Consider the following 25,474-nt stretch of genomic DNA (forward strand, 5'->3'; position numbering starts at 1 on the left):
TGACCACCTATCAGCAGATTTGTATTTTTTATGAAAGACTGAATGCTAATGGTACATTTTATGCATTTATGCAGACTGTCTGACTGTCCTACTGTCTGACACTATGAGAATGTTTAATGCTTCCAGGTAAGAACGAATACGGATTTAGAGCAGTCGCGCACATGCAGCAGTTTTAACAGGCCTTGCGCCTCCCTCGCCATCCTCCTCTGCCATTCAGCCCTTGTGAATTTTAACACTCGTTGTCATAGAACTGCAGCACACAAAATAGTGCAGTCTGCCTCCCGTGAAGGTAAATTGTCGGCATGCAAGCGGGCTGCATGGTGAGGCCTGGCAGACGGAGGTGGTTTGGAGAACACAGCCAGTCCACAAAGACATTTAAGTGGAAAGGCATTATGTCTTTCCAGTGGAATGTGCGCTCTCTTCCATGGAGGGTGGTGATTGGTCACTGGGATCTGTGCACATGGCTTAGGTTGGACGTTTTTGCAAGCGCTAGGATAAAACGGAATTGCGCAAGTCCGGCGGTTGCATCAGAATATTTCAACGAGGGCTCAGTGTTTCCTGGTGTGCCTCTTATGAGCAACGTAACTGATTTGGCGCATGAATCGTTTTACAACACAGCGTTTGTGGTGAAACCTTTTTCACTGAAATTCTCTGCTATGCAGGATGGACTTTGACGATGAAGATGGAGAAGGACCCAGCAAATTCTCAAGGTGAGGAAAAGCGAAAACCATCATTCTAAAAAAAAAAAAAAAAAAAAACCTTAAACCTAGACTAGGATTGAATGGGAATTGTCCACGTAATGATTGAGGCATACGTGTACTTTATTTAATCCGTGTCTGCATTTTCACAATGACCAGTGAAATGTCTTTCCATGAAATCATTTATTTTTACATTTTTATGACCGTTTGTTTGTTTGTTTGTGCCATCTGAGACTTTCATCTTCTTCTTTTTTTTTTGTTGTCTAGAATGCTTGTGTTTTATCTCATGTGCTTTTTAAAGGACCTGTATCCCTATGAGCCGCCTGCAAAGTCTCTTTCTGTTATCTTGACCATCGGAGTGGAGACAGTGCCCTCTGTTGGAAGCACAGAGAAAGACCCCCTCAAATAGTCCCGAGGATGAATAATGCTGAAAATATATCCAGCCTAGTGTGCGCTGTTTTTCAAATCTCTTTCCAAGGCTAGTCGGACTCTTCTCTGAGGTCTGACAATAGAACGTACCTCGCCCCGACCGCCGCTTGCAAATCCTGTCACGCCCTCTTTAACATCTCCCTGGCAACCGGCTGATTCTCTCTTTTGCTCAGATGCCGTGTTTAGGGGAAGTGTGAGGGCTGGCCGGCCTACGCCAGGGCGCTCATTAAAGTAAATCTGTTCTCAGCTCTCAACAGAAGCTGTAAAGAGACAGGAGAGAGGATACAGACGCTTTAAACTGCCCATGCTGATTTCTCATGTCTTACCATTTTACTCATTACCAGATGAGTCATGATGCCATGTTGTGTTGTTGTTTATTTTTTGAGTCACTGTCATGGTGTAGGACAATATATCAAGTAATACATGAAAGTGTAGATATGTGTAGATATGACCCATATATTTTATTTGTAAATATTATATTTGTTAATTCTTACGTTCTCTACTGTCCCCCTTTTCAGGTATGATGATGATCACATTCCTGCTGATAAGGAGAGATATGCCAGGTAGGGCTGTCCTGTGGCTTTCACAGCGGATTGCTTGACTTCAGGTGACCGTATCAGACCTCTAGTCAACAGTGAGTTGACTAGAGGTCAACCCCCCAAAAAAATAATAATAATAATAATAATATGGGTTCTTTCATTACATCGTCCTCAACAGATTTAGCAGATTTTACTTCAACAATTTATTCTAAGTTTGACTTTTATACATGACTTTTGCTTTTGGTCCAGGCTTTTTTCATGTATTGTACAGTTCAATAAGCTAGGGCTACACAATTAATCAAATTTTAGTCACGATTTTGGCTGCCACGATTCAATTAAGATGATTGTTTGTGATATTTTATAGCGAGCTCTGCTGCATATCAAATCTTTCAACAAATAGTATCCCAACCAAAATGATAGCATACACTGTGTGAGCGGCAACCTCAAATAGTGACAGAGTGAGATGTAATGTCGGGAGCAGTAGGTGACAAAAAAGATATATACACTAGATTTCACGTTCAGCATCTCGGCATGCATCAATATCGATGTCATATTTGGACAGGGTTCCAAGCTCATTGAACCACGCTTCTCTGAAGGTACGAGCAAAAATGTCAGACTTTTTCGATGCATAAAGCTACAAGCTACAATAACAAGCCAAATAAGTAAAATGTTATGTTATCATCTTGTATGGTACGAAATTTTGTGTTCGACATACAACGTTATTCATGTTACGACCAGAGCATCCGTTTTCCCACCCCCACCTAATAGGAAAGGCACAGCTTCTTTTATGACACCTATATATATTGCATACTTAGTTCATTGTCTATAGTTTGACACATCTATACAAAATGCCTCTGTTTATGAACCTACCCTGTCTATAATAATTTTTTCCCTAATAAGAAGGTAAATGGATGTTCATCTTTCATATTAAAAATAGTGACCTGCCTTTGGTCATCTCTTAAGCCAGAAAATGTTGACAGGCTGGTGTTTCTGTTCCTTGTAGTACGTGCCTTTTCTACATGGTTTAATTTTGATCCGAAAGCCTTTTCACTCATTGTTTGTTTAAAATATCGAATAATCATGATTAATCATTGTTATTACAATATTGATGAAAATAAACGTTATTACCATTTTGGCCATGATCGTGCAGCCCTAGAATAAGCCTTATTTGAAAGTCTTAGTCCTTTCTTAAATGACACATGAGGTTGTCAAAGTTCAGAGGTTTTCCATACCTGGTTTGTCTTTTCTGTTGTGTTTTCTCAGCAAATGTGTATGAACTGATGTAATAAATGCACTTTTCTTCTTTATATCCTCAGACATTTGCACAAAACCGGAGAAGCAACAGAATACCTTCTTTAATATTTTAGTGTGTGTCTTTCATTTGCTGTCTTTGTTATCGTTCTGTGAATGTGTGTAAGCAGAGGTGTGTGTGTATGTGTGTTTGTGTATGATGTGCTGAAACAGGAGGTAATCCTGCAATTGTTCCCGTCCTTCTGTTCAGAGAAAACCACAGTGAGATTGAGCGCCGCAGACGCAACAAGATGACCCAGTACATCACAGAGCTGTCGGACATGGTGCCCACTTGCAGCGCCCTGGCACGGAAGCCAGATAAGCTGACAATCCTGCGCATGGCCGTGTCCCACATGAAGTCCATGAGGGGCACAGGGAACACCTCCACTGACGGGGCCTACAAACCCTCTTTCCTCACCGAACAGGTAGAACTGCTGACACCACTGCAGCACAGCTAATCCTGTACTAAACGGTACGCTTGGGCAGATAATCAATAATGCCCCCCACCCCAACAATTAACACAGTTAACTCATGTAGCTCTGACAAGTGAAAGTGTGCATCGTTGCAATAACAACATGTTTTCACCAGTTAAAAAGTAATATATTCTTTCTAAGCAAATATACATGAAAACACACATGCGTCCTCTTTCCCTCGCCATGTCCGACAACCGTGACAGTTACTGATATTTCAGATATTTTGTCAGTAATGAATAATGAAAATTTTATTATCAGCCAGCCAGTGTTAAATGTCATTACTTTAATTACTGCTTCTACTGTTAATTCCCTGAAGCGATCACATTGACGATTATTATTCCAATGTATGGCAGAATGAAACGACTGCTTGACTGAGATTAACTGGATTTTATGACCTTTGTGCTTTCGTCTTGTAAATTGGCTGTGTGTTACATGACAGTAATTGGCTTTGATCTATTAACCACAATTTATATCATAGCGTTTTCTGTCAGGACAGTCTCTAGTGGAGTAGATGATTTTCAGCCTGATCACATGTACAGAAAATCATTTGAAACTTCATTAGTCAATGATACCTATGCAGACATTAAGTTTAGCATTCAGCATTGTTTTTTCTGCTCATTTTGCAGACTAAAGCTTGCTATTATGCCTAATTTAAATTATTACAAAGACAAGTATGGGAAAGAGGCTCAGGCCACAACAGTACACTCACACATATGTGCTGAAGGCATCAACAGAGGCGTTTCCCAATTACTTTGGATGGGGTGACGTCATGAGCCGCCGAAATGAATTGTGGGTCTGTAAATTTGCGTTGCCAGTGTTGAATTTTCTAGTGCCAAGTAAGCATCAGTAAATCAAGTGCATTTATGCGAATGTAACTTTGATCACATTAATGCAAAACACGTACCGTAGGTGAAATGGCAGCCAATCAGTTATGTTTGTGATGGGTAGAGTGGCTATGCTGTTGCGAAGGTGAATCAATGATTGGTTGTCACTAGCCTGCGGCAAATAGGCCCCCCAGTCATACATTGATTCAAGCATACAGTAAATAAAATGCAGTCGAATTTAACAGCATTCATTATTATTATTTTATTATTTGTTTTAATACTTAAAATGAATTGCAACAATCTAACAACAATCTCCTATTATGAAAATTTCACTTAGATTATTTAACATGAATACTAGTTCTATTATCCTGCATTGGTTGAAATGGCCGTTCTCACCGTTCTGAGTGGCAGCTCCGATGGTCGGATCTAGAATTTGTCCCCTCCTGTCGTCATAAGGGGAGAGGTTACCTCACGTTTCTCATACTTTGTCCACCCAGAGAATTTCCCATCCCTCCCCCCAAAAAGTAACTCTACCACCCTTCACGGCTTCCAAACGTGCAAGGCATTGCAGTTGCCCGGTGATTGGATGTAAAAATGAGAACAAATGCATTTTTTTTAGATCGGTCACAGAGACTGAAGAAACTGGGTTAATTACTTTTTTTTTTTTTTTTTTTTTAAACACCGACACATTGTGGTTGGTGATTGGTGTTGAGGACGTCATTTCCATGAATTCACGCTCACTTCTATAGGCCGCTCTACTCCTCGTCCTGCCTCTCTCCTAAAGCTACAGACGGGGAAATCTCATTGTGTGACTGGATAAAAGTGGTTGTAATTCTGCTACAGTATTGTATCTGCTTCAGATACAGTATTAGAGGACCACTATATAAAAGCAAAAAGAAATCTTAAGCAATTGAAATAAATGCACAAAATATATAAATAAAATGGTTTGTAATCATAAGGGTGGTAGTAGCCTAGTGGGTAACACACTCGCCTATGAACCAGAAGACCCAGGTTGAAATCCCACTTACTACCATTGTGTCCCTGAGCAAGACACTTAACCCTAAAAAAAAATGCTCCGGGGGGGGGACTGTCCCTGAAACTACTGATTGTAAGTCGCTCTGGATAAGGGTGTCCGATAAATGCCATAAATGTAATAATTTATTTTCTTTTTTTTTTTATCATGATAACAAATGTTGCATCTAATGTTTTAATTAATTATTTGGAGTATATGTAAAGTATATTGAGTTTTTTTTTCCATATTTACTGCTCTACTCTGTGTCTTCAACACCGTCCCGAGTCTCTGTGAGAGTGCAGCACGTTTTTGCTGCAAACTTGCCTCAGACTTGCTCCACGCTTTCCTGTTTTCTCTGCTCCCTGAAGCACAAGAGTGCCCCTGTAGCATTATGTTTTTTCCGTAAGCAACATTTGAATGCATGCTCCATGGTTACCCTCGGGACTCAGTCCTCCTGTCATCATCAATCTCTCCATCTCTTTCCTGTCTGCAGGAACTGAAGCATCTGATTCTGGAAGCTGCAGATGGTTTCCTGTTTGTGGTGGCAGCTGAGACTGGCCGGGTCATCTACGTATCGGACTCTGTGACGCCGGTCCTCAACCATCCCCAGTCGGAGTGGTTTGGGAGCACTCTGTATGAGCAGGTCCACCCAGATGACGTTGACAAACTGAGGGAGCAACTCAGCACCTCAGAGAACTCCATGACCGGTAAGACTGGAGCTCGTCTGCTGGGTGGGTTAAGTTGGACCTGGATTTAGAAGACTACCTTATCCAGAGCGAATTACAATCAGTAGTTACAGGGTCAGTCCCCCTGGAGACACTCAGTGTTGCTCAGGGACACAGTGGTAGTAAGTGGGGTTTGAACCTGTAACTTTGTGGTCTTATGGTTTCATAGGCAACGAGTTACCCAGTAGAGTACTACCCCCCCTTGGTTCACGTTCAGTCTATTCCAGCTCTCAGTGGAAAATCTGAACTGGTCAGAGGGCCGTGTTGAAACAACCACTGTGGAGCATGTCTTGTGCGCATAAAGGTGGAGAACAGGATTCTTCAAATCTGCACTGCAAATGTAAATCCATGTCACTACTTAATTTCGTCACTGCTTAATGACAGAGGCGTCATATCACTATGTGAATTGGTGACTCTAAATTGATTATAGGTCTGAGTGTGTGCATAAATGATGTGTGTCTGTGCAACAATTTACCCGATAGTTGAAAGTGTTTTGATGAGATCACAATTTGGCATTTTGTACACTAGAGGGAGCTGTAGACATGCAAACAGTCACAGAAATTACTTGCTGAAGGTGCTTTTAACATGATAGAGTTCTGGATCTGCAGCATTAAAAAGAGTGCGCTAAATTACAGAATGCATAATACACTTATATTTGTGGCATTTAAATCTAATCTTAGATTAAATTGGTCATTTGAAGGGATTGACTGGATATTACCAGCAATTCACAATTTGCCTATTACAATCTGGAGTTTGTAATAGATATATACATGACCTCAGATACCCTTTTGTCCCTTGCTTGTCAATATGCCCCTTAAAGTCCAAACCTCTATTGAGTGCACACTTTTCTGCACCATTAGTTTTCAGTTTTCACAACTCGCCAGCTACGGAACAGAGAGAATGTGGTGTGTTTGTGCTTAGCTGTGTAAAGACTCTCCTTGCGATTTGCAAAGTAATTATGTCTGCTGCGTCTTGCTTGAGGTTCCCCGTATAATTAAATGAAGAAAAAAATTACCTCTGCATCGACATTGAAGGATTGGAATCGAATTGAACGTTTTTGGATCGCTCTTGATGAAGAGTCTGGTATTTTTCTTGCGGATTTCAGAATGGACCTGTTCAGTGATTTCTCTCCCACTCTTACCCCCTCATTTGTTATGAATTCTGTCCTTGAAAAATGTCCAGATAAAATATTGAAACGTTCTTGATGAGGTTTTGATAACCCGCATATTTTTCGGTGATAAAACGAAAAATGAAAAAACGAAGTGCTGCGAGGATATTTTTCCCCTCTCCAGACTCACCCTGTCTTGGCCGGGGAACGTCTCTTACTGGCCATGCATACATAATTGATTAAGAGTAATCTCCACTCTCGGTTGTGCGATTTGAAGTCTCCCTGATGTGAGAAATGTGGTCGGGGTCTCTCCCATCACTGGCATTGCCATCCATCAGGCTCTACTCTCCAGCCGTCTTCCACCAACGTGCTTGGCTCTGCCGTTATAGTCTAAGGGTCAGCTGGGTCTTTTTAAGGCGCCTTTTATTACTTGCTCCTGTGTCATAAAGATGTTGATTGCCTGGATCACCTCTCATCTCTGGTGTGTAATAAGATCTTATCTATAGAAAAATTGCAAACCTATCATTTCTGTGATTTTTTTTTTTTTAGAGGATATAACTTTAACACTTTACAGCCAGGGGTCTGAATAAATGATTGATCAGACCAACTATGTGTAAAGTATGTACTGATCTGTAAAAGCATTCAATTCAATTAAGATTTGTCTTATGTAATGCAAAAAAAATGTAGGGAAAATAATAATAAAATATTACTAGCAGAATTACTAACATTTTTGGTGCCTTTGATACCATAGTCTTGATGAAACCATATGAATGCCGGCTGCTGTTGAGAGGAGGGGCTGTGTGCTTACCTGTCTGCAGCGGGAGCAGCGTGATGTATGGAGAAGGTTAAGGAGACAAATGAGTATTTAATCCTGTTAATTATCTAGTTAATCCTATTCATTTTTAGGATTAGTTAGTATGGCATTATAGATTTTTCTGTCAACTCTCAAACCAATATCTAAATAAGGTGGAATAGAAGTATTTGTGTTTGAAGTAGGAGTGTTTGACCCAACATCAGGTCTTTCTTTTGTGTTGAAATAGAACAGCTGGTTTTGCGTATTCTGTTCTCAACCCAGAGTGTCTCAAGGCTAATATGCATTCAGATATTCCCAAATTCTGACGCCTTCATCATGGGTGCTCCCAGGGTTTGGTCTGGCCGGCCCATCCGCTTTCCTGCTGGTCCCCGTTTTCTTTGGATCTTTTCCTGACGCCGTCATGCTGGTGACCTGGTCGCTCTGCAGAGGCTCTAATAGAATAGCTGGCCCAGCACAGGGAGATGAAGTGGCAGATATGGCTGTTTGTTCTCCCTCTCCTCCCTGCCGCAAGCTCACCGGAACCGCTCTGAGTGGTCCAAAGCAAACCCCACCTGCTGAGCACGACCCATAGAAAGTGCAGACCCTAGAGGTCAGAGGTTAAAGCTGTTCCAGCCCATGCTGGACTCTACAATATCAAACATGTGCTGGGAACAGCGGCCTACTCATTTGAACAAAACATCAGATGGCGTTGGAATTTATAGCGCTTTTCCAGAAGTCACATCACTGTCCAGAGGTCATCTGGTACTGGCCATTTTTACTGTCAGGTCACTGTCGTAATCCAGGGTAAGCTGTTTTACGAGAGATTGACTTCATAGAAAATTCACTCTGATGTAGTCAAGTAGATCTTTTCTCTTTTAAGTCCTTACGACTGAACGTGGTAAATAATATCTGCCGTGATAAGCTGTAGATTCTTCAACTGTCTGCATTCCGGCAGGAATAATTCATCACACTCCTCCGCCCTGCTCTCTTCATTGGCGTACCTCATGTAGGGTGTTTGTTTTTGGTCTCCGTCTCCAGTCTCACAATTTCGACACATCTAGGCCATATGTGTGAGCTCAAAATAAATACAAAAAGATGCTTTTCATTGAATTAAAGCCTGGCTTGTTCTGTATATTGGACAGTTCTTCTTCCCAAAGTCATTTTTGTCCCACAGCTCTCATCCAGTTTTCCTCGGGGTTACTTGTGTCGTCTGCATTTATTAGTACAGTCTTTCAAATCAATTAAGGGATTTTGCCATCTCTGACCCGGGCCTGGGATGCTATATGAGAAAGACGTTGGCTCCAGGGGATTTTTAGCAGCTGTCAATGGTGGTGGTGGTGGGGGGGGGTCCAGCACATTTCCGTCTGAAATGGTTTTTTTAGATAATTTGTTTATGGAAATGACTGTGAGCTTACATCATGCTAACTTGCTATTCCCGAGGTATCTGCATCCTTAAGGCAGAATAAGAATGTGAATCACGCGACGGCTGTTGTCTGGTCATTTGTTGTGGTGCAGCATGTTTTTAGGATTTAGATGTTTGTTCCATTTCCACATCAGGACATTGCACAAGACAAATTCTTGCTATTCTCGGCTGATTCGTTTACTGTAAAAAGAACACATAGTAAACTGACCAGAACTGGTCAATCTTGCTGTGGCGACTAGTTTCACAGACATAAAAAAGCCAAATGCTTGTTAATTCTGTTACAATGATGTGCTGGGTGTCATTTTTCATTCGTTCACAATGAGCAGAACTGGTGACTGGTATAATGATTAATTATTCCAATAGCAGAATGTTCCTGTATTCATTGAATTGGGGAAAAAATGTGTAAATTATCTATAGACACTTAATCACAATATCCATGAAGTATGGGTAATTGTGAACATGGTGAACAGTAATGAATGAATTGCCTCATGTATTGAAAATACATATTTGTTAGGCAGTAAAATTAGTATTTATGTGTATCCATGCACTATTTAGAAGAATCATGATATTTAAATTGGTTATCTAAATGAAGGTCAAGACAACAAAGTAGGTTTGGGAAGTTTTGCCCAGAAGCCTTGTAGTCCTTGCTTCCAACACAGTCCAGACTTTTTCCATCAAATCCTGTTCCTGTACAGGAAAGCTCCACCTTTAAGGCATAGAAGTACACAAGCAGCAGTGAGTAGCCAGGCTACTCTTGTTTGTCCATGCAAAGAAGAGAATTCCCGTCAGATCTCGGCCTCTCGCTCCAGGCTTCTGCCCAAGCCTACCTTCACCCAGCAGCTCCCCAACAGGAACAAACATAACCTCCTCTAGAGCTACAACCTTCAAAATTATAAAAACATTGGCCTTCCCACCATGGCAATTCCCTGCTGGCCCAGATGCGTTTCAGATTCACTGAACGTTGCTTTAGATCTAAACATCTTCACCACATCAGCCAAGGCACAAAATATGGTCATGGCAAAACAAAGCAAGACACATACCTACATAGGTACTTGGCTTTATTTACCATAAAAGAAGTCAATCACAGTGGCCAAAATGAAGCCAAAAGGGGCCAGGTTGGCTGGACAGGCTGGACCCCAAAGGACTAGAAACCAAAAAGGAGATATAAATATGCATATGGGAAGAGGTGAACATGGAGTGGGGAAAAAGACCTTGTAATTATCCACATTGATGCTAAATTGTGAAAAATGTTTCTATACATGTAATATTTTTTGAGATTGTAACTTTGGAATATGAACAGAGCAGGTGACTTGTATAATGATTAATTATTCCCACAGTATTCATGTATTCATGGAATTGGGGAAAAACAAATGCAAATTATGCTTCTTTTTTTTTTTTTTTTTTTTTTCTCCAGGTCGAATCCTGGATCTGAAGACGGGCACAGTGAAGAAGGAAGGTCAACAGTCCTCCATGAGAATGTGTATGGGCTCCAGGCGCTCGTTCATCTGCAGAATGAGGTAGAGTCGGGAAGCGGCTCCATGAAACACACTTACTGTAGAGTCAATAGATTGAACACGTGATTTAAAGGCACATATTGATTACATTTTTTATTAGATTAGACTATTTCCTCACATTATTCAGTCCCTCCAGGATGATAATTTGTGGAAACTGTTGGGCACGGCCCTTGGCCGAAATTTTTGAGAGTAATTGCAAGATTCCTGTCCCACATGTCTGCATGTTCAGTGACACAAAAGTGAAACTGATTACGTTTGAATGACAAAATGCAGGAAGTGCTGCTATAAGTCAAAAACATGTAGTACTTGTGAATGCCACATTATTGTGCATACAAAACTCCATATTGTCGTTAAACCGGTATGGAAGGCACTGATCAAATCTTTGGATAACTAAATAGAAAATGATAAATTATATTGTGGCCGTGAATGTCTTCAATTCTCTGTGAGTGCTTTGCGATATGTGGTGGTGACAACTACAAAAGCGCAAAATTCAAATATTTTGCGTGCACTGGCTGAAATTGCGTTAATTGTTTTGATCGGAAAATTGTGAATTCATGGAGGGACTGATTATTGAGAAAGCTAAAGTGCCAATCATGCACTTCCAGTCTTCTCATCCAAGAGGAGCATGAGGTTGTAAGGTTGAGACTGGGATGTGGTTGTATGATGGGTGGTACTGGTACATTTTTCTTGGGAAAGCAGACTCCACGTTGCCAAACATATCAAAATACAATAAAATACAATACAGATGCTGGAGCATCTGAGTCAAGTAGGCTGTGGGCGGAATCAGTGTTATGTTCTGAAGCTGTTCATTGCACTTGTTTTTTTTCCGTTTTCAGTTGGGATTGCTGTTTTTCCACTTTGCACCATGGCTGCAGGCACTGTTTAAGTTCACAGTTTATCTGTTCAGAACACATCAGAGAGCTATTAGTGTGCTATTAGAAAGATAAATGCTCGTATTTCCTAGTATTTCCAAAGTTTCAGTACAGTTTTGAGCTTATCTATACAGATCTAGTGCATATAACAAAAAAAGTGAATTGCAGAAAGTAATGTCTTTAATCTAAAATTTGGTGAGTGATTTACAAAAATGTGTTTTCCAAAAGTTGTACTTTTTTCTCAGTTACTTATGTAAAGAAAACAAGGCACTGTATTAAAAACTCATATGATGTTAACTGGCATGAAAGAGGCTCGGCACAATAGAGATTACAAGAATGAACAGTTCCCGATAGAGGAGGAAGAGAAGAGCCACAGTCCACAATAGAATTTGGGACAATTGAGTCCCAAAAAAGTTGCCACAGGCCAATCAGGATCGTCCCTTCATGTCTCTGCCTTTTTCAAATAGATACAGGAAGACGGTGGTCATCTTCCTTCGACCAGGATTTTCTCGTCATCTCAAGCCATTTGCTGGCTTTTGACACCTCTTGCTTGTGGGAGGCCGCTGCCTGACCTGGAATTTCCCATTTTACACTTAATAGGGATGCAACAATGCATCATCTTCTTCCTCCTTCGGCTGCTGCCCTTAGGGGTCGCCACAACTAATCAATTGGTCTGGCTGTCCACACAATTGCAAACGTTTTATGCCGGATGCCTTTCCTGATGCATCTATCCCCTTTAACCCGGGCTTGGGACCGGCACCAAGAAACATATTGTTATTTGTGTTATTTAAAAATGCACTGTGAATCAGGTAAAAATGTTCAGGACTCATAGAAAAGCAAAGCCATGTTGTAGCCTGCTGTAACAAATTGTGGGCTTAAATGTAAGGCTTAAAAGCATAAATCGTATGGAATCAAGTTGCGTGTAACATTACATCCTACAGTTATAGCACATCTAAGCTGTAGTATGAATTACAGTACAGGCCAAAAGTTTGAACACACCTTCTCATTCAATGTGTTTTCTTCATTTTCATGAGCATTTACGTTGGTAGATTCTCGCTGAAGGCATCAAAACTATGAATGAACACATGTGGAGTTGTGTACTCTCCAAAAAGTGGAGACCTGACCTCCACAGTCACCGGACCTGAACCCAATCAAGATGGTTTGGGGTGAGCTGGACCGCAGAGTGAAGGCAAAGGGGTCAACAAGTGCTAAACACCTCTGGGATCTCCTTCAAGACTGTTGGAAAACCATTTCAGGTGACGACCTCTTGAAGCTCATCGTGAGAATGCCAAGAGTGTGCAAAGCAGTAATCAGAGCAAAGAAAGTAGAATATAAAACATTTTTTCAGATATTTCACCTTTTTTGTTAAGTACATAACTCCACATGTGTTCATTCATAGTTTAGATGCCTTCAGTGAGAATCTACCAATGTAAATGCTAATGAAAATAAAAACACATTGAATGAGAAGGTGTGTCCAAACCTTTGGCCTGTGTATGTAGAATGGCATGTTTGAACAGTTGTAAAGCCAGAGGCCTTAGTCATTTGCATGGGTACATTTCAGTTTTAACTGTTCAGAAAATCATCATGATGCCCACGCTTAAGCTTCCTTTCATGGTTTTGATTCAGCAGTTTGTTTTCGTCCATAGTGTTTTTTGGTCAATTTTAATGTTTATCTCAGTTGTCTACCAAGAAATGTTGCTGCCTTACAACATCATGTTGAGAGCTTTCAGTGCTGCGATCGCGTGTTCGGAAAACACTGTTATTTTCTGTGGGATTCTTTGTTTTGCTCATCAAATCCCCCCGTTGCCTGCAAAAAGATGCAAAGTGCTTATTTGAATGTGCAGTTCCTTTTGAGAAATTGAAAGCAAGCTATTTTTACCCACAAAGAATGACACAAATTTCCTCAGCTGGCAAACATAATGATGTTCGATAATCAAACCCATAGCGTAATGCGTGTTTTGTCTCCATCTGTCACACAGCAGTGTTGAGCAAATGATAATTGTGCTTCGTAACGCTGCCCGGAATGTGCACTCGATTGAAGTTTTCTATTTGAGGCGATTTAAATTGAAGCCTCATGGCGGCATGACAGAAGGAGCTCGAAGGGTCTTGAGTGGAAAAGAGCAAAGTGCAGCTCCGGCATAAGTAGCCCCGAGGGGACGGGGGCGTGGCCACGTGAAATGGAACCCTTACAAACATCAGCATCATCTTCTTCTTCGTCCCTGCTGCGGCACTGAGGATATTTAGCTTTTGCCGACCTTAGGTAATCTGCACCTTAATAGCATTAGACAGCCAACCACGCTTCCCGTTCGGATGTTTATGGGTTTCGTCCCACTGTGTGTTGTAAACACACATGCCTTAAATTTTGTGAATGATGAACAAGCTGCTTGATGCAAATTTAGGGGGATTTTTATTTTTTTTTGTTTTTTGTAAGGGGGGTTTTGTGTGGTTTTGGAACATTAGGCAACAGACCGTGCGATGCTGTGAGGTCAAGAGATTGTCTCAGGGTTTAAGAGCACTGACGCTGCCTCAAAGAGTTTCTTAAAGCCTAAAACCTTGATACAAGCTCCCATTTCCTGAAGTGGAATTTTGCCCATAGAAATTAAAAAGCCTGAAGCCCGTTTTAACATCGGGCTACCACAATATTTCAAGTGTGTTATCAGAAATTCAGATTGGGCCACATAAGCAATGATAAATTATCCATTTACCACTGTCAACAGGTTTATTCATTCTTTACACACATGCTTGTCAAAGCCAGGTTGTTGTATTAAAGTCATTTCATCTTTGCTTACTAATGACAACCTTTATTACAGCCTTGTCCTTAAAAGAGTACACAGACTTGGAAATGAATCATTCTAATTATATTCTAATAATCCAGTGGTGATTGATGTTCATTCTGTAGAATGTGTACATTGTAGAATGTTGTCGTTGACCTTTGAACCTCACGTTGAGACAGTATGCATGAAGGCGCATCAACGGCTGAATTTTTATCCCAAGCTTGGTTCAGTAAGGCTTGAGAGTGCTTTATCCTTTTAATGTTTTAAATAAAATAAAAAAACTGAACCAAATTGCATTGGTTTTAATCTTCAATTTTACAATTTAATATGGTCTTCTGAATAAGAAGAACAAGTAGACTACGGGCTATTGTCAAAATGTGCCACAGAGAAGCAAGTACCACGATCTGCCTTAACTTCATATAGATTCGAAAACTCTGTTACTGTTGACCTTTTAAATATTGTCATTGTGTGTGTGTGTGTGTGTGTGTGTGTGTGTGTAATGTATTGATTTTCTGTTATTTGCTGCTTGCTGTGCACCACGGGGAAGATTGTGGCCACCTTCCTACCTAAAGCCTCACAGAACCCACCACAACCAGCAATCGCTACATAAACGAGTTCTAAGATGTCTATTATGCCAAGCCATTAAACATGTAGATTATGCCAAATATTACCAACAATCAACTGCCAATGTCAGAACAGGAGACAGGATGATGTCCTTTCTACAGCTCTCTCTGTGCAACAAACCACCCATAGGAACCACCTACAATCTTTTCATGTGACTGTTGGAACAAATCATTGCACAAACAATTGCTGGTTATTTTGAGTTTGTTGGTTGTCACTTCATGTGCCACATATAAAGCAATCACAGGTTGAAAAAGACTAAAGTGTGTGGATGTGGATATAACTGTCCTGTGTGTTTTGTTTTTGTACCTGCAGGTGTGGCAGCGCTCCCCTGGATCACATCTCCCTCAACCGTCTGTCCAGCATGAGGAAGAGATATAGGTGAGTGGGCTTAGTGCAACAGAAACAATTCACATTCGTCGCTCCACAGGTGTGGGATTTTCAGATTACGCCAGATCTGTTTGTAATCTTCCCCACCGAGGCTTTGTGTGACGCCTGCAATGCATTTAAATAAAGGATTACACTCAATTGAATCTTTTTCTATTAACCTCCCCCCATGGATTTTCCATTTTGGCAGAATTTCTATCAGCACCGTCTCTCTCTGTGGCCTGAGCCTAATCTTGACTGACCCCTTGGCCCTTGTGTCGGAGCTGTCCGTTTGGATAGATGTGTTTTTGTGAGCTCTGGAATGCAGCAGCGGAATGCTGCTATCACCGACACCTCAAGGAATTGGGTTAAATACAGATTATGTGGTCTGAATGGGGGGGTATTTTTGTATGCAAGAAACATAGCCTAGATTTGAATTCCCGCTGATGTCAGACACCCGTCTAGGAGAAACGCGTGAGATGTGACCTTGCCCCGCCATTGACAGGCTCTCTCTGTCTCTTTTTCTCTCTGTCTCTGTGCTTTGCAGGAATGGCTTAGGACCCTCCAAGGAGGGCGAGGCGCAGTACTCGGTGGTGCACTGTACCGGCTACATCAAAGCCTGGCCCCCCGCAGGTGCGTTCCACTCTCTGTGCCCCCCTCTCCAACCCCGTAACAGGAAACAGCTGTGTCAAGTGTTCCAGAACCCCTGTTCCCGATCACGTCCGGCTACAGCGCTACTCACGTTAGCCTGTTCTGAGCACCTGAGGACACCGTGATGGACTTGCTCTGCACTGTTTTCTGTGGAATGTGCACGTTCTTTATTGGGGTCCATTGGGCTTGCTTGTAGGCTCACAATCCGGCTTGGTCTGGCTCTGGCTCGTTCAGTATTCTGTCAGGTGTCTTCAGGAAAGTGGGGCTTGAGCAACGATGTGCATTTTGCTGTGAAATCGCTTCTCCGGGAGTTTCCCTGGGCTATCGCAGAAACGCTTCACATGTGTGCCGAAATGTTTTGCTCATGCTGCACTTCCTGTTCTTAAACCAAAATAGGTTTGCTGACATGAAAAGAGAACATTTTGATCCAATGGACAACAGGAATGAGCCATTTGTCTGGAATGCTAAGACCGATATCAGGGTTGTTCTGTTTTGTAAGCAAAGTTGGGAAGGATTTTGTAATCTGTTCTCTTAGCTTATTTCCCTTTTTGGAGCAAACGCCAAGTTTTCATAGATCATCTCTGCATCTGGTCCCCAAGAATTTGTTAAAAGTTGTGGGGGTATGGGCACACTTTAAATTATATATACCACAACTGCTTTCAGTTACTATAAATAAAAGTTATAACGACACAAGTAAAATATGCATTATAAAAGCTGCACAATCCTGGAGGAATTCAGTTTTCTTTTTTTATTTTCCCACTCATGATCCCTGTTTGTAATGTCTTGCCATGTGCCAAGCACAATAAAAGTAAATGTCCTCCTTGCTTTAGTCCTAATTTGTGGATAGCTGAGTCTGATTCATATTACATATTATTATTGTCCTTCGGGACTGTCGTGCACAGATCTGTCACCGTGACGACCTACAGACCCATATGTGGTACAGGCAGTTGGGCCCAATTCCGAATACGTCTTCACGTCTGAGATCATCTCTGCGCACATTTTATTTATTACCTTTTTTTATAGACTCTGCAGTTCTTTTATGGACATTTTGGGACTTTTTTTTTCCCTCTTTCAGTCCGTTTATGGAAGACTGGGTCCTGTGAAACCTGACAGGTGGCTCGCTGTTGGGGGAGGACATGGGGCGGGAGGGTGCTAGAGACACAGTCCCAAGCATGGGCAGATTGCACGCACAGAACCCAAACGCACGGAATAATTAAAAAGAGATTAGATTTCTTGAAGCCGCGCTCTTCAGTGACATTCACCGTAGCAAGAGCTGACATTACTGAGGCCATTTGTCATAATGGTGTGTTGCTTGTTTTGTTTTTTTTTAGCCCTAAACACCATTGCTTTGTTCTTGGGGAAATGATCTCAACCATAATGAGAGAAATAAATGTTTAATGAAGAGGTGGTTTGGAACATAAACAGAACATGAAAGTTATTCTCAAAACAATAATGAAAGAATTGTTCATCAGCTGTGTTTTGTTTATTGAAATTACACAATCGCAAAGGGCACAGCACGTTATTTTTTTTTTGTAAGGAATATTCTATAAGCTTGCAGCTGAGTTTCTTCACTTTTTTTTTCTTTCTTTTTCCAGGCATGACTATACCTGATGAGGACACAGAGGCTGGACAGACCAGCAAGTACTGTCTGGTGGCCATTGGAAGACTACAGGTATATCATTCCTCAGATCTGGCGGCTTGTGCAGCTGTGTGTGTCTGTATGTGCGTGTATGTCCTCACAGAATATTCTAGCAAATATTCTTTCTTCAAAAAAGATAAAAGGCCTGATAAAAGATTTGCTTTTGGTTACGTGTGGTATGTTTAGTGGTGGAGTTTGATTTAGGATTAAATTCTGTGTATTTTACCTAAATACGGAAATAAGCATATTTATAACTTTTTAAAGATATTGTCAGTGAATGTAATGGACATTTGTGTGTGGATAAAAGAGAGAGAAGTTATGACGTTGTGTATGAGCTAGTGTTCCACTGAGAGATGTTCGGGTATGTAATATTTGAGCCGCTTGGTCGTAAAAGGTTGAATGGTTACGTTAAATGGATGTGGCTGTAACACTGAGACACATAGGGTCAAATGCTTGAGTGCAGCCACCCTTCATAATCCCTCCAGACTGATATCAGGTCTGTGGAGGCAGGTCAGTAATGTAATTCATCTAATGACAGCAAGACGAAGAAGAAAAAAAACATGCCACGGCCAACCGTTACCCCAATAATTAGCTACAGACTTACTGAGAACACTTTTAATAGCCACACAGAGATTGCATCTTAAAGTGCAAGTAAAGAGCATGACATATTAAGAGTTCTAACAAACACAGTCAGTGGCATCCACAAAACATGTGGGTGTATTTTCAACTGCTCGGGTCTTCTGTTTCCCTGTCAGGTCACCAGCTCTCCGGTCTCTATGGATATGAACGGCCTGTCGGTGCCCACAGAGTTTCTCTCCCGCCACAACTCTGAAGGCATCATCACCTTCGTGGACCCTCGATGCATTAATGTGATCGGCTACCAGCCGCAGGTTGGTTTTCCTTCTTCGCTTGTGTTTTAGTTTAGCCGCAATGTCCTGAGAAGTTCTTTTTGCTGCAGGAGAAAGATCCAGTTTCACAGTGTGACTAATATTTAGCCAACTGGAGTGAGAAATGAACTACAACGCAATGCCCTTTTTATACAGCCACAGATCAGCAGCTGCTGTTCAGTTGAGCTTTGCAAGCCAACAGCAAGAAATCAATATATTTAAGGCTTGTTATAGATTGAGGAAAACATGTAGAGGTTTTTATCACAGCATTATTGTAAACATCCATGTTAACTTTTAGATAAGGCTTTGACTAGAATTTACATTTATGGCATTCATCAAGACCCCCTTATCCTGAGCGACTTTCAAAAGGCGAGTGTGTTACCCACAAGGCTACTACTACCCTGTCTAACACCTGAGATAGACTGACAGATACAGATACTTCATTGACAGTACTATTTTATTCCTAAAACTCAGGCATACTTCTAAGCTAATTTTGTGTATTATGTGCATGTGGAATTAGGTAAAAAAAATATTTATACATTTTTGTGTGTAAGAGAGAAATCAACTCCTGCGCTTTTCATGGCTTTTTTCAATAGGATCTCCTCGGGAAGGACATCCTTGAATTCTGCCATCCAGAGGACCAGAGCCACCTGAGGGAAAGCTTTCAGCAGGTACGCCCACACCGATTGCCCTCCACCCCCACGCCGCTCCCAATAAAATCATTGCTGACAAGCCGGCAGCGATGAAGACTCTGTTAATCAGCAGCCGAACCTGATGTCTGTTACAATGCCGCTGAACACCATAGCCAGCCGGTGCAAATTAATCTGCCTGCCCAGTGTCACTCACCGATCGATCGGCAAGGCCTACCCTTCTGGAGACAGAGGAGACACAAGAACGTTTTAATTCTGCTCGACCCTGCTGATAGATTAGCGTTTTGTAATAGGGACATGAACAACTGTCTGAAGTTTTCCCTCCAAACACTGGTGAGGGGTGGTGATGTCCTGATTCCCTCTGGTGGTTCTCCCTCTCCCTTCCTGGCATGAACCACACCTGCCATTCAACCTCGTCTGTTAAAAAATGCTAATCGACACCATCTTACGCTTTCAGACGGGTGCACCCATGTTTATCTTGGCCAGGAGCTCGACTCAAGTTGAAAACACTAAGAATATGACTTTGCTAGAAGGCAAAGGAAACGGCATGTCCTATAAACAAGCGTTAAACCACCTGGACCTCCAGAACCTGCCCAAACCTGCGCCAGTGGCGTGATTAGGTTGTTGGTGTTTTCTTCACTGCTTCATCTGAGGTTTAAAGACCTTGGTGTAAAGGAGCTTTATAAGCCAGATTTTTCTGTCTGTGTGTAAAAAGAAAACATTAACATTTTACACACAGCCTGGAAACGTGGCTTATCTGTCCAGCTGTTAACGGTATCTGTGTTGGGCTGGTGGATGGAGGAAGGGAGGTAGTGAAATAAGCGTTGTGCTGTGTTTCATGGCCTTCACTTCCCAGGGAAAAGAGCCTTCCATTATCAAGAGAAGAACCTCTTCGTATAGCCAAGAATAACACCCTGTGTTCCTCGCCCCTTCCTCTTTCTGAGTCCTCCTTTATTCCGACCTCTTCTCTTTGTTCCAGTGACCAGAGAGGAGTGGTGATTAAGATGGTTTTCATTAGGAAACCAGTCCTACAGATTACCTATTTTTTTAAGCAACATCATTTTTTCTTTTCCTGCATCCTTCCGCATCTTGGGTAGAAAAACCAACTCTTGACTGCTGAACCTCGGCTTGCCAGGCATTTCGGAGTGAGATGGAAAACACACCCTGTCAGCAGACTGACAGCTGGAATGATAGTGTGGAAGGAATGAAAGAACAAAAAAAAGTGTGATGAAGCTTGCCAAATCTCTTGTGCCTTGAACCGCTGAGGCTGCAGGGGTCTCATGTGGAGGTAAAGCATCTCTGCTATGCCTGTAAAATGCACTTTCTGCATCTCTCTTTGTCCTGGTCTGCATTTGAGGCTCCAAGATGTTTTTGCGTTTGAGCTTCTCGAGATTATGTGAATTTTTACAGCAGGAGTTGCCAACTTTGGTCTTTGAGGTCGACCTGCAAGGAGGCTTTCCAGATCCCCATAACTCATCATTCAGGACATCGTTGATAAAGAATAATGGATTTATGTCTTAAGACAATATTAAAATAACTACAGAATTTCCAAAATTACACAAGAATGTAAAGACTACTGGCCAACTCACAACAAAATTTAAAAATTGTGCGTTAAATGTAGTTTGCCAAAATTACACTAAATTTGAAGAAACTTTTTTTCATGAGTGTAAGAAACCTGCCCAGTAAGACCCCTGAAGCAAGCTAAGACTGGGATTGGGGAACACATAACACATTCTCTACATTCTATGAGAAAGACACATGTTAAATCATATTGATTACAGTCTTTAAAAAAACTATTAAGTATTTTAACACACCAAACACATGGTTTCACTTGCCCTTAATATCTGTTGTGTCTTGTTTTTTTTACCTTCTTCTGTTTTAAGTTGGCACATAACAAATATGTTGACTGGCTTGGGTGGCTAGGACCAGGTTGGGATCCAGTGATCTTGGAAATATCAGAACTACACAGGAATATATTTCTGATGAATAGTGTCTTCATGGGTAGCTGTTTGGTCACACTGTCCTGATATTTTTTTAGATTATTTGTTAAACATCTCACACACCCAGGTACCCACAGTCCTTGTCCAAGAGAGTTTGGTGTCGCCACTTGTTTGCGAGTTGCCTTCTCTCACGTGCCACATTAAATTGTGTGTCACGGTGAGAAGTGCTGCTGTAAACACCTCTCCTGCCCCGACAGGTGGTGAAGCTGAAGGGCCAGGTTCTGTCTGTGATGTACCGCTTCCGCATGAAGAACCGCGAGTGGATGCTCATCCGCACCAGCAGCTTCACCTTCCAGAACCCGTACTCGGACGAGATCGAGTACATCATCTGCACCAACACCAACGTCAAGTAAGCCTTGCTCGCCAGCGCTCTCTGGGACATACGGCTCAAGGCGCCACATCAGCGTCTGTTCGCATTTTACCACATTAAACTTAAAAAAATCCAAAAACAAACTCAGATCCAGCCTGAAAATGGCAGAGAAAGTGTTGCAGATGGTGACGTGCGTTTCAGGAATGGCGGTAATTAATGACAGCTCGCTTCAGTGAGCTACGAACTCGGCACTTGTGCCAAATCACGAAAACGGGAAATGTTTATGTGGCCCGTCAATAAAAAACACACCATTTTGAAATGTAAAATTGAATGATTGAATGACATCTGCTGACCACATTTGAGTGAATTGTTTTTAACAAACCTACACTAGAAAGGACTGGCATGAATCTTGCTACTTGTGTTCCGTAAATATCCCAACTTTGTCCAACTCCGTTCCCCCTTCTGATTTTTCCACCCTCTTCTGGCTGCCAGTATTTGTTTACTCTGGTCTTTCTGGTCCCTGACTGAAGGGTTAGTTCATGCAGACTGAACCTGTGATGGGCTGGGCACGGTAAGGTTCTGTCTCCACAGTCTGGGCAGCTTTACATCAAAATGGCCATTGTACGTTGTTTATTTATGAAATATTTTTACTGGAATGGCAGGGCTCCAGCTGTAGGGGGCAGGTGTGTCTGCAGGACGATGCTACATTGGCGGCTCCTCGGAACACCGGGAGAAATATATAATGCCTTTTTCCCAAGATGAACGGCATCTGTAAACAATGCAGCATAAGCCGCAGCACGTCGAAAGTTTCCCTCTTTTTATATAGCAAGCATTAAACAAGCAGCTTACCGGCATCCTCGGTTTCTCCAAATCCCCTGTGAAGAGACGAGAAGAGTCAGAAGACAACCTAAGGTGGCAGGAGATTGGATTAACTGTGTAAACATTCCCTCAGCTTGGCCTGTTTATGCTCCTCGCTTCAGCTCAGGGAGAACTGGGTTCACGGCTCGCGTCCACGACCTCGGGTTTATGGCAGGAGAATAAAGAAGCAGGCTGCTTCCATCAGAACCTCCACGCTTGAGTAAATGGGCCGTCTGGCCTGTGGGGTGTCTGGAGCGCACCGTGGCAGGAACACCGAGCTACTCCAACGCGCCATGTTGGGTTTGGAGGAGCGTGTGGGGCCTGGAGCCGTATCATATCTGGACAGAGCAGGGGAAAATGACACTGTTGCAGCCATCCGATGTCTTTAGCCCCAAAGCCAGGAGGTGCACACTAGTTCTCAAGACGCATGATGTGAATATGGGGTGGGACTGCACAAAAAAATTATAAAAATGATAATCGCTCAACAGCACGGGCATCATTTATGTTAAGCCAGAACATTGTTTTTTAGGAATTAAATTTTGCCATAACTAATATGTTTTATATGAAGGACAAGGACATGCATACAGAAGTCACTGGACCCCAACACATTTCACATGAACCCGGTTCAGACCTTTGTTTAAGATCGGTGATGTCAGTACAGCCACGTGTGTCCTCAAGAGATCAGATCTTACACAGTCTATGTGTAAATAAACACATACATCATTTTATGTGTGTTTAACCAGCGGGAGGCAGCGGTGCACTAGATTAAGAAGGTACAGACGCAGAAAGCATTTCCTGTGCACTCCATCCATGATGGACATTTTCTGTAGCAATGAGTTGACACGGCTGCTTAGGCCAACGTAACGAAGCGTAGCCTGCATAGAACAAACAGCAGACATGACAACAAAAAAAAAAAAAAAGACACAGAACGTTTCGTTCTTCAGAAGGACAACCGCTCAGCTCACCATTTAAACCAGCATTTCTTGATTTAGGGTTTTTTTTTTTTTTGGTCATTTTACTACCTTGGATTAGGTGCTTTTTTCTAGTTGCATATGTAGTCAGTCAAATTGTAGAATTCAGACCACCCCATTGGGTTGGAAATTGCCCAGTTTGGCAACGTGGTGAAGAGTTATGAAGCTGGTTGTTTGCACAGAATGTATGGGGCGAAGGAAGTTTAAACTGTTGAGTTTTATGGTGCCGTCTCAGAGTTTCCAAGGTGGCCCGGGTTTAAAACCCCGCTGTTTGTCTCTACTTCTGCCAGGGCATTCGCTGCACAAGTATTAGCAGCATCTTGAATGATCTGGTGCTAAGAATCTAAGAAAACTTGATAAATTCTTTGATAATATCTTGAAATTCAGCTTGTTGCTGACCGGGTCTTGATTGCTAGTTGACTGGGTCTGGCCACGTATCTCTCTGCCCAGGGGCAGTAAACCTTTCTTCTGTCCGCCGCTGAAGGGATTTTGAGACTCCTTTTCCTCGCTTTCACTAAGAATTGTTTTCTTTTTTTTACTGGACCGTGCTCTGTCCAGTTTTAAGTCTCTGGACTTAATACATTATTTTCTGTTCATGTTCTTTTTTCTATTATTATTATTATTTACATTTTTGTTTTATATTACAAAAACATCGTCTTCTCTCCTCAGAGTGGGTGATGCTATGCACATGAGGCGTGTATTTTAGCATGCTAACAGCGCACTGCCCGGGAGAAATGAGATTTAGAAATTGAGTTTACACTTACGTAATTTACTCGTCTTTAATGCAGGAAACTGATAGCAAATGCAAATAACTTCAGCTCCATCCCAAGGCTGTAGCCATTAAAAAAAACTTATTGAATGGCAGGACTCCAGTTTGGCCCCATTTTTTAAAAAGTAACCTGTGGAAACCAGAAAAGTAGGTCCAAGTGCTGGCTGCGTTATGGGCAGTCTGCAGGCGTCTGGCACACACATCCACACACACACATCCACACACACACACACACACACACACACTCCAATTTTGGCCAGAATGGAGTAGCCTCCCTCATTAGCATGACAATAACAGGCCAAACACACAGAGAGAACGGGGAGCTTCTCCCACTGATGAGGCCATTTCTCGGCTCTTATCGACTTTATATGTATGTTTATGGCGTTTGTGGGGCAACTTCAGCAAAAACACCTAATTGTGAACTCCGAAAATACCAGCACAAAGTAAAGCGCTTCCTTTATTCTCCCTTTTCCTTTATTTTTCCTTTTCTTTCATCCTTTAATTCTCATAAGGTTCAGTGGTGTGTCATTTTGGATCCAGGGTTGTTTTGTCTTCTGTCTTTCTTTCGTTCTTCCATGACTTTGTTTTTTTTGGAATTTCACTCTATTGATTCAGGTGACCATGTTTGCTCTCTTCCCTGTGGTGGTGGTGTGTGTGTGTGTGTGTGTTTCATATATAACCGATCTTTGATGGAAACTACTCCAAAGACCATTATATCATTGCAAGTTCTTTGTTTGTTGACTGTGCTTTTCCTCTGAAATGCCCTCTACTCTGCTGCGGCACAAGTGGATGATTGTGAATCATTTTACTTACCATTCGGTGTACTTTATTATTATTATTATTATTACCATCATCATCATCATCGCCACCTTTGGATTGTGTAGCAAGTGCACACTGAGCAGAATGACAAGGGCTTACTCTTCCTAATGCCGTGCAATTACAATTCCTGTCATTCTTAAGAGAGGGAGACGTCTCCGGCCTCAGAAGAGCCATAAACTCACCTCAGGGAGGGACTCTAAAGCCAGGCAGTTTACAGTTGATGCGAGGAAATGTTTTTTTTTTTTTTTTTGGTGACCATTCTCCACGTGGGCTTCATTAGAGGGGACTTTTGAGTGTTGACCAATGCTGCAGGATGGCAGCGTGTCCTGCCAGGGTTGAGATTTTTTTCCTAAGAGAGACTGACTGGGTCTCCTGTGCACACTGTTGCATTATTCCTGCTCTTTAAAAAAATCCAAAAAAATTTTTTTTAACAGGAAATCTCTGCTTTGGATATTTTGA

General features: G+C 41.9%; 1 protein-coding gene across 3 annotated transcripts in view; it reads left to right on the forward strand.

Moving 5' to 3' along the window:
• The window catches only part of arnt2 (aryl-hydrocarbon receptor nuclear translocator 2), a 39,988-nt gene that overhangs the window by 6,759 nt on the left and 7,755 nt on the right, over positions 1 to 25,474 (forward strand). For 2 of the 3 annotated variants that reach the window (XM_028955682.1, XM_028955683.1), the window contains exons 3-13: positions 663 to 710; positions 1,646 to 1,690; positions 3,168 to 3,381; positions 5,759 to 5,972; positions 10,729 to 10,831; positions 15,411 to 15,476; positions 16,009 to 16,094; positions 17,708 to 17,784; positions 18,507 to 18,641; positions 19,235 to 19,309; positions 21,486 to 21,637. In XM_028955682.1, coding sequence (XP_028811515.1) covers positions 663 to 710; positions 1,646 to 1,690; positions 3,168 to 3,381; positions 5,759 to 5,972; positions 10,729 to 10,831; positions 15,411 to 15,476; positions 16,009 to 16,094; positions 17,708 to 17,784; positions 18,507 to 18,641; positions 19,235 to 19,309; positions 21,486 to 21,637 — 1,215 coding nt within the window. The remainder of the gene's footprint in view (positions 1 to 662; positions 711 to 1,645; positions 1,691 to 3,167; positions 3,382 to 5,758; positions 5,973 to 10,728; positions 10,832 to 15,410; positions 15,477 to 16,008; positions 16,095 to 17,707; positions 17,785 to 18,506; positions 18,642 to 19,234; positions 19,310 to 21,485; positions 21,638 to 25,474) is intronic. The other variant, XM_028955684.1, reaches the window with a different exon arrangement.

The sequence above is a fragment of the Denticeps clupeoides genome, chromosome 16 (genome assembly GCF_900700375.1).
Source record: "Denticeps clupeoides chromosome 16, fDenClu1.1, whole genome shotgun sequence".
Lineage (NCBI taxonomy): Eukaryota > Metazoa > Chordata > Actinopteri > Clupeiformes > Denticipitidae > Denticeps > Denticeps clupeoides.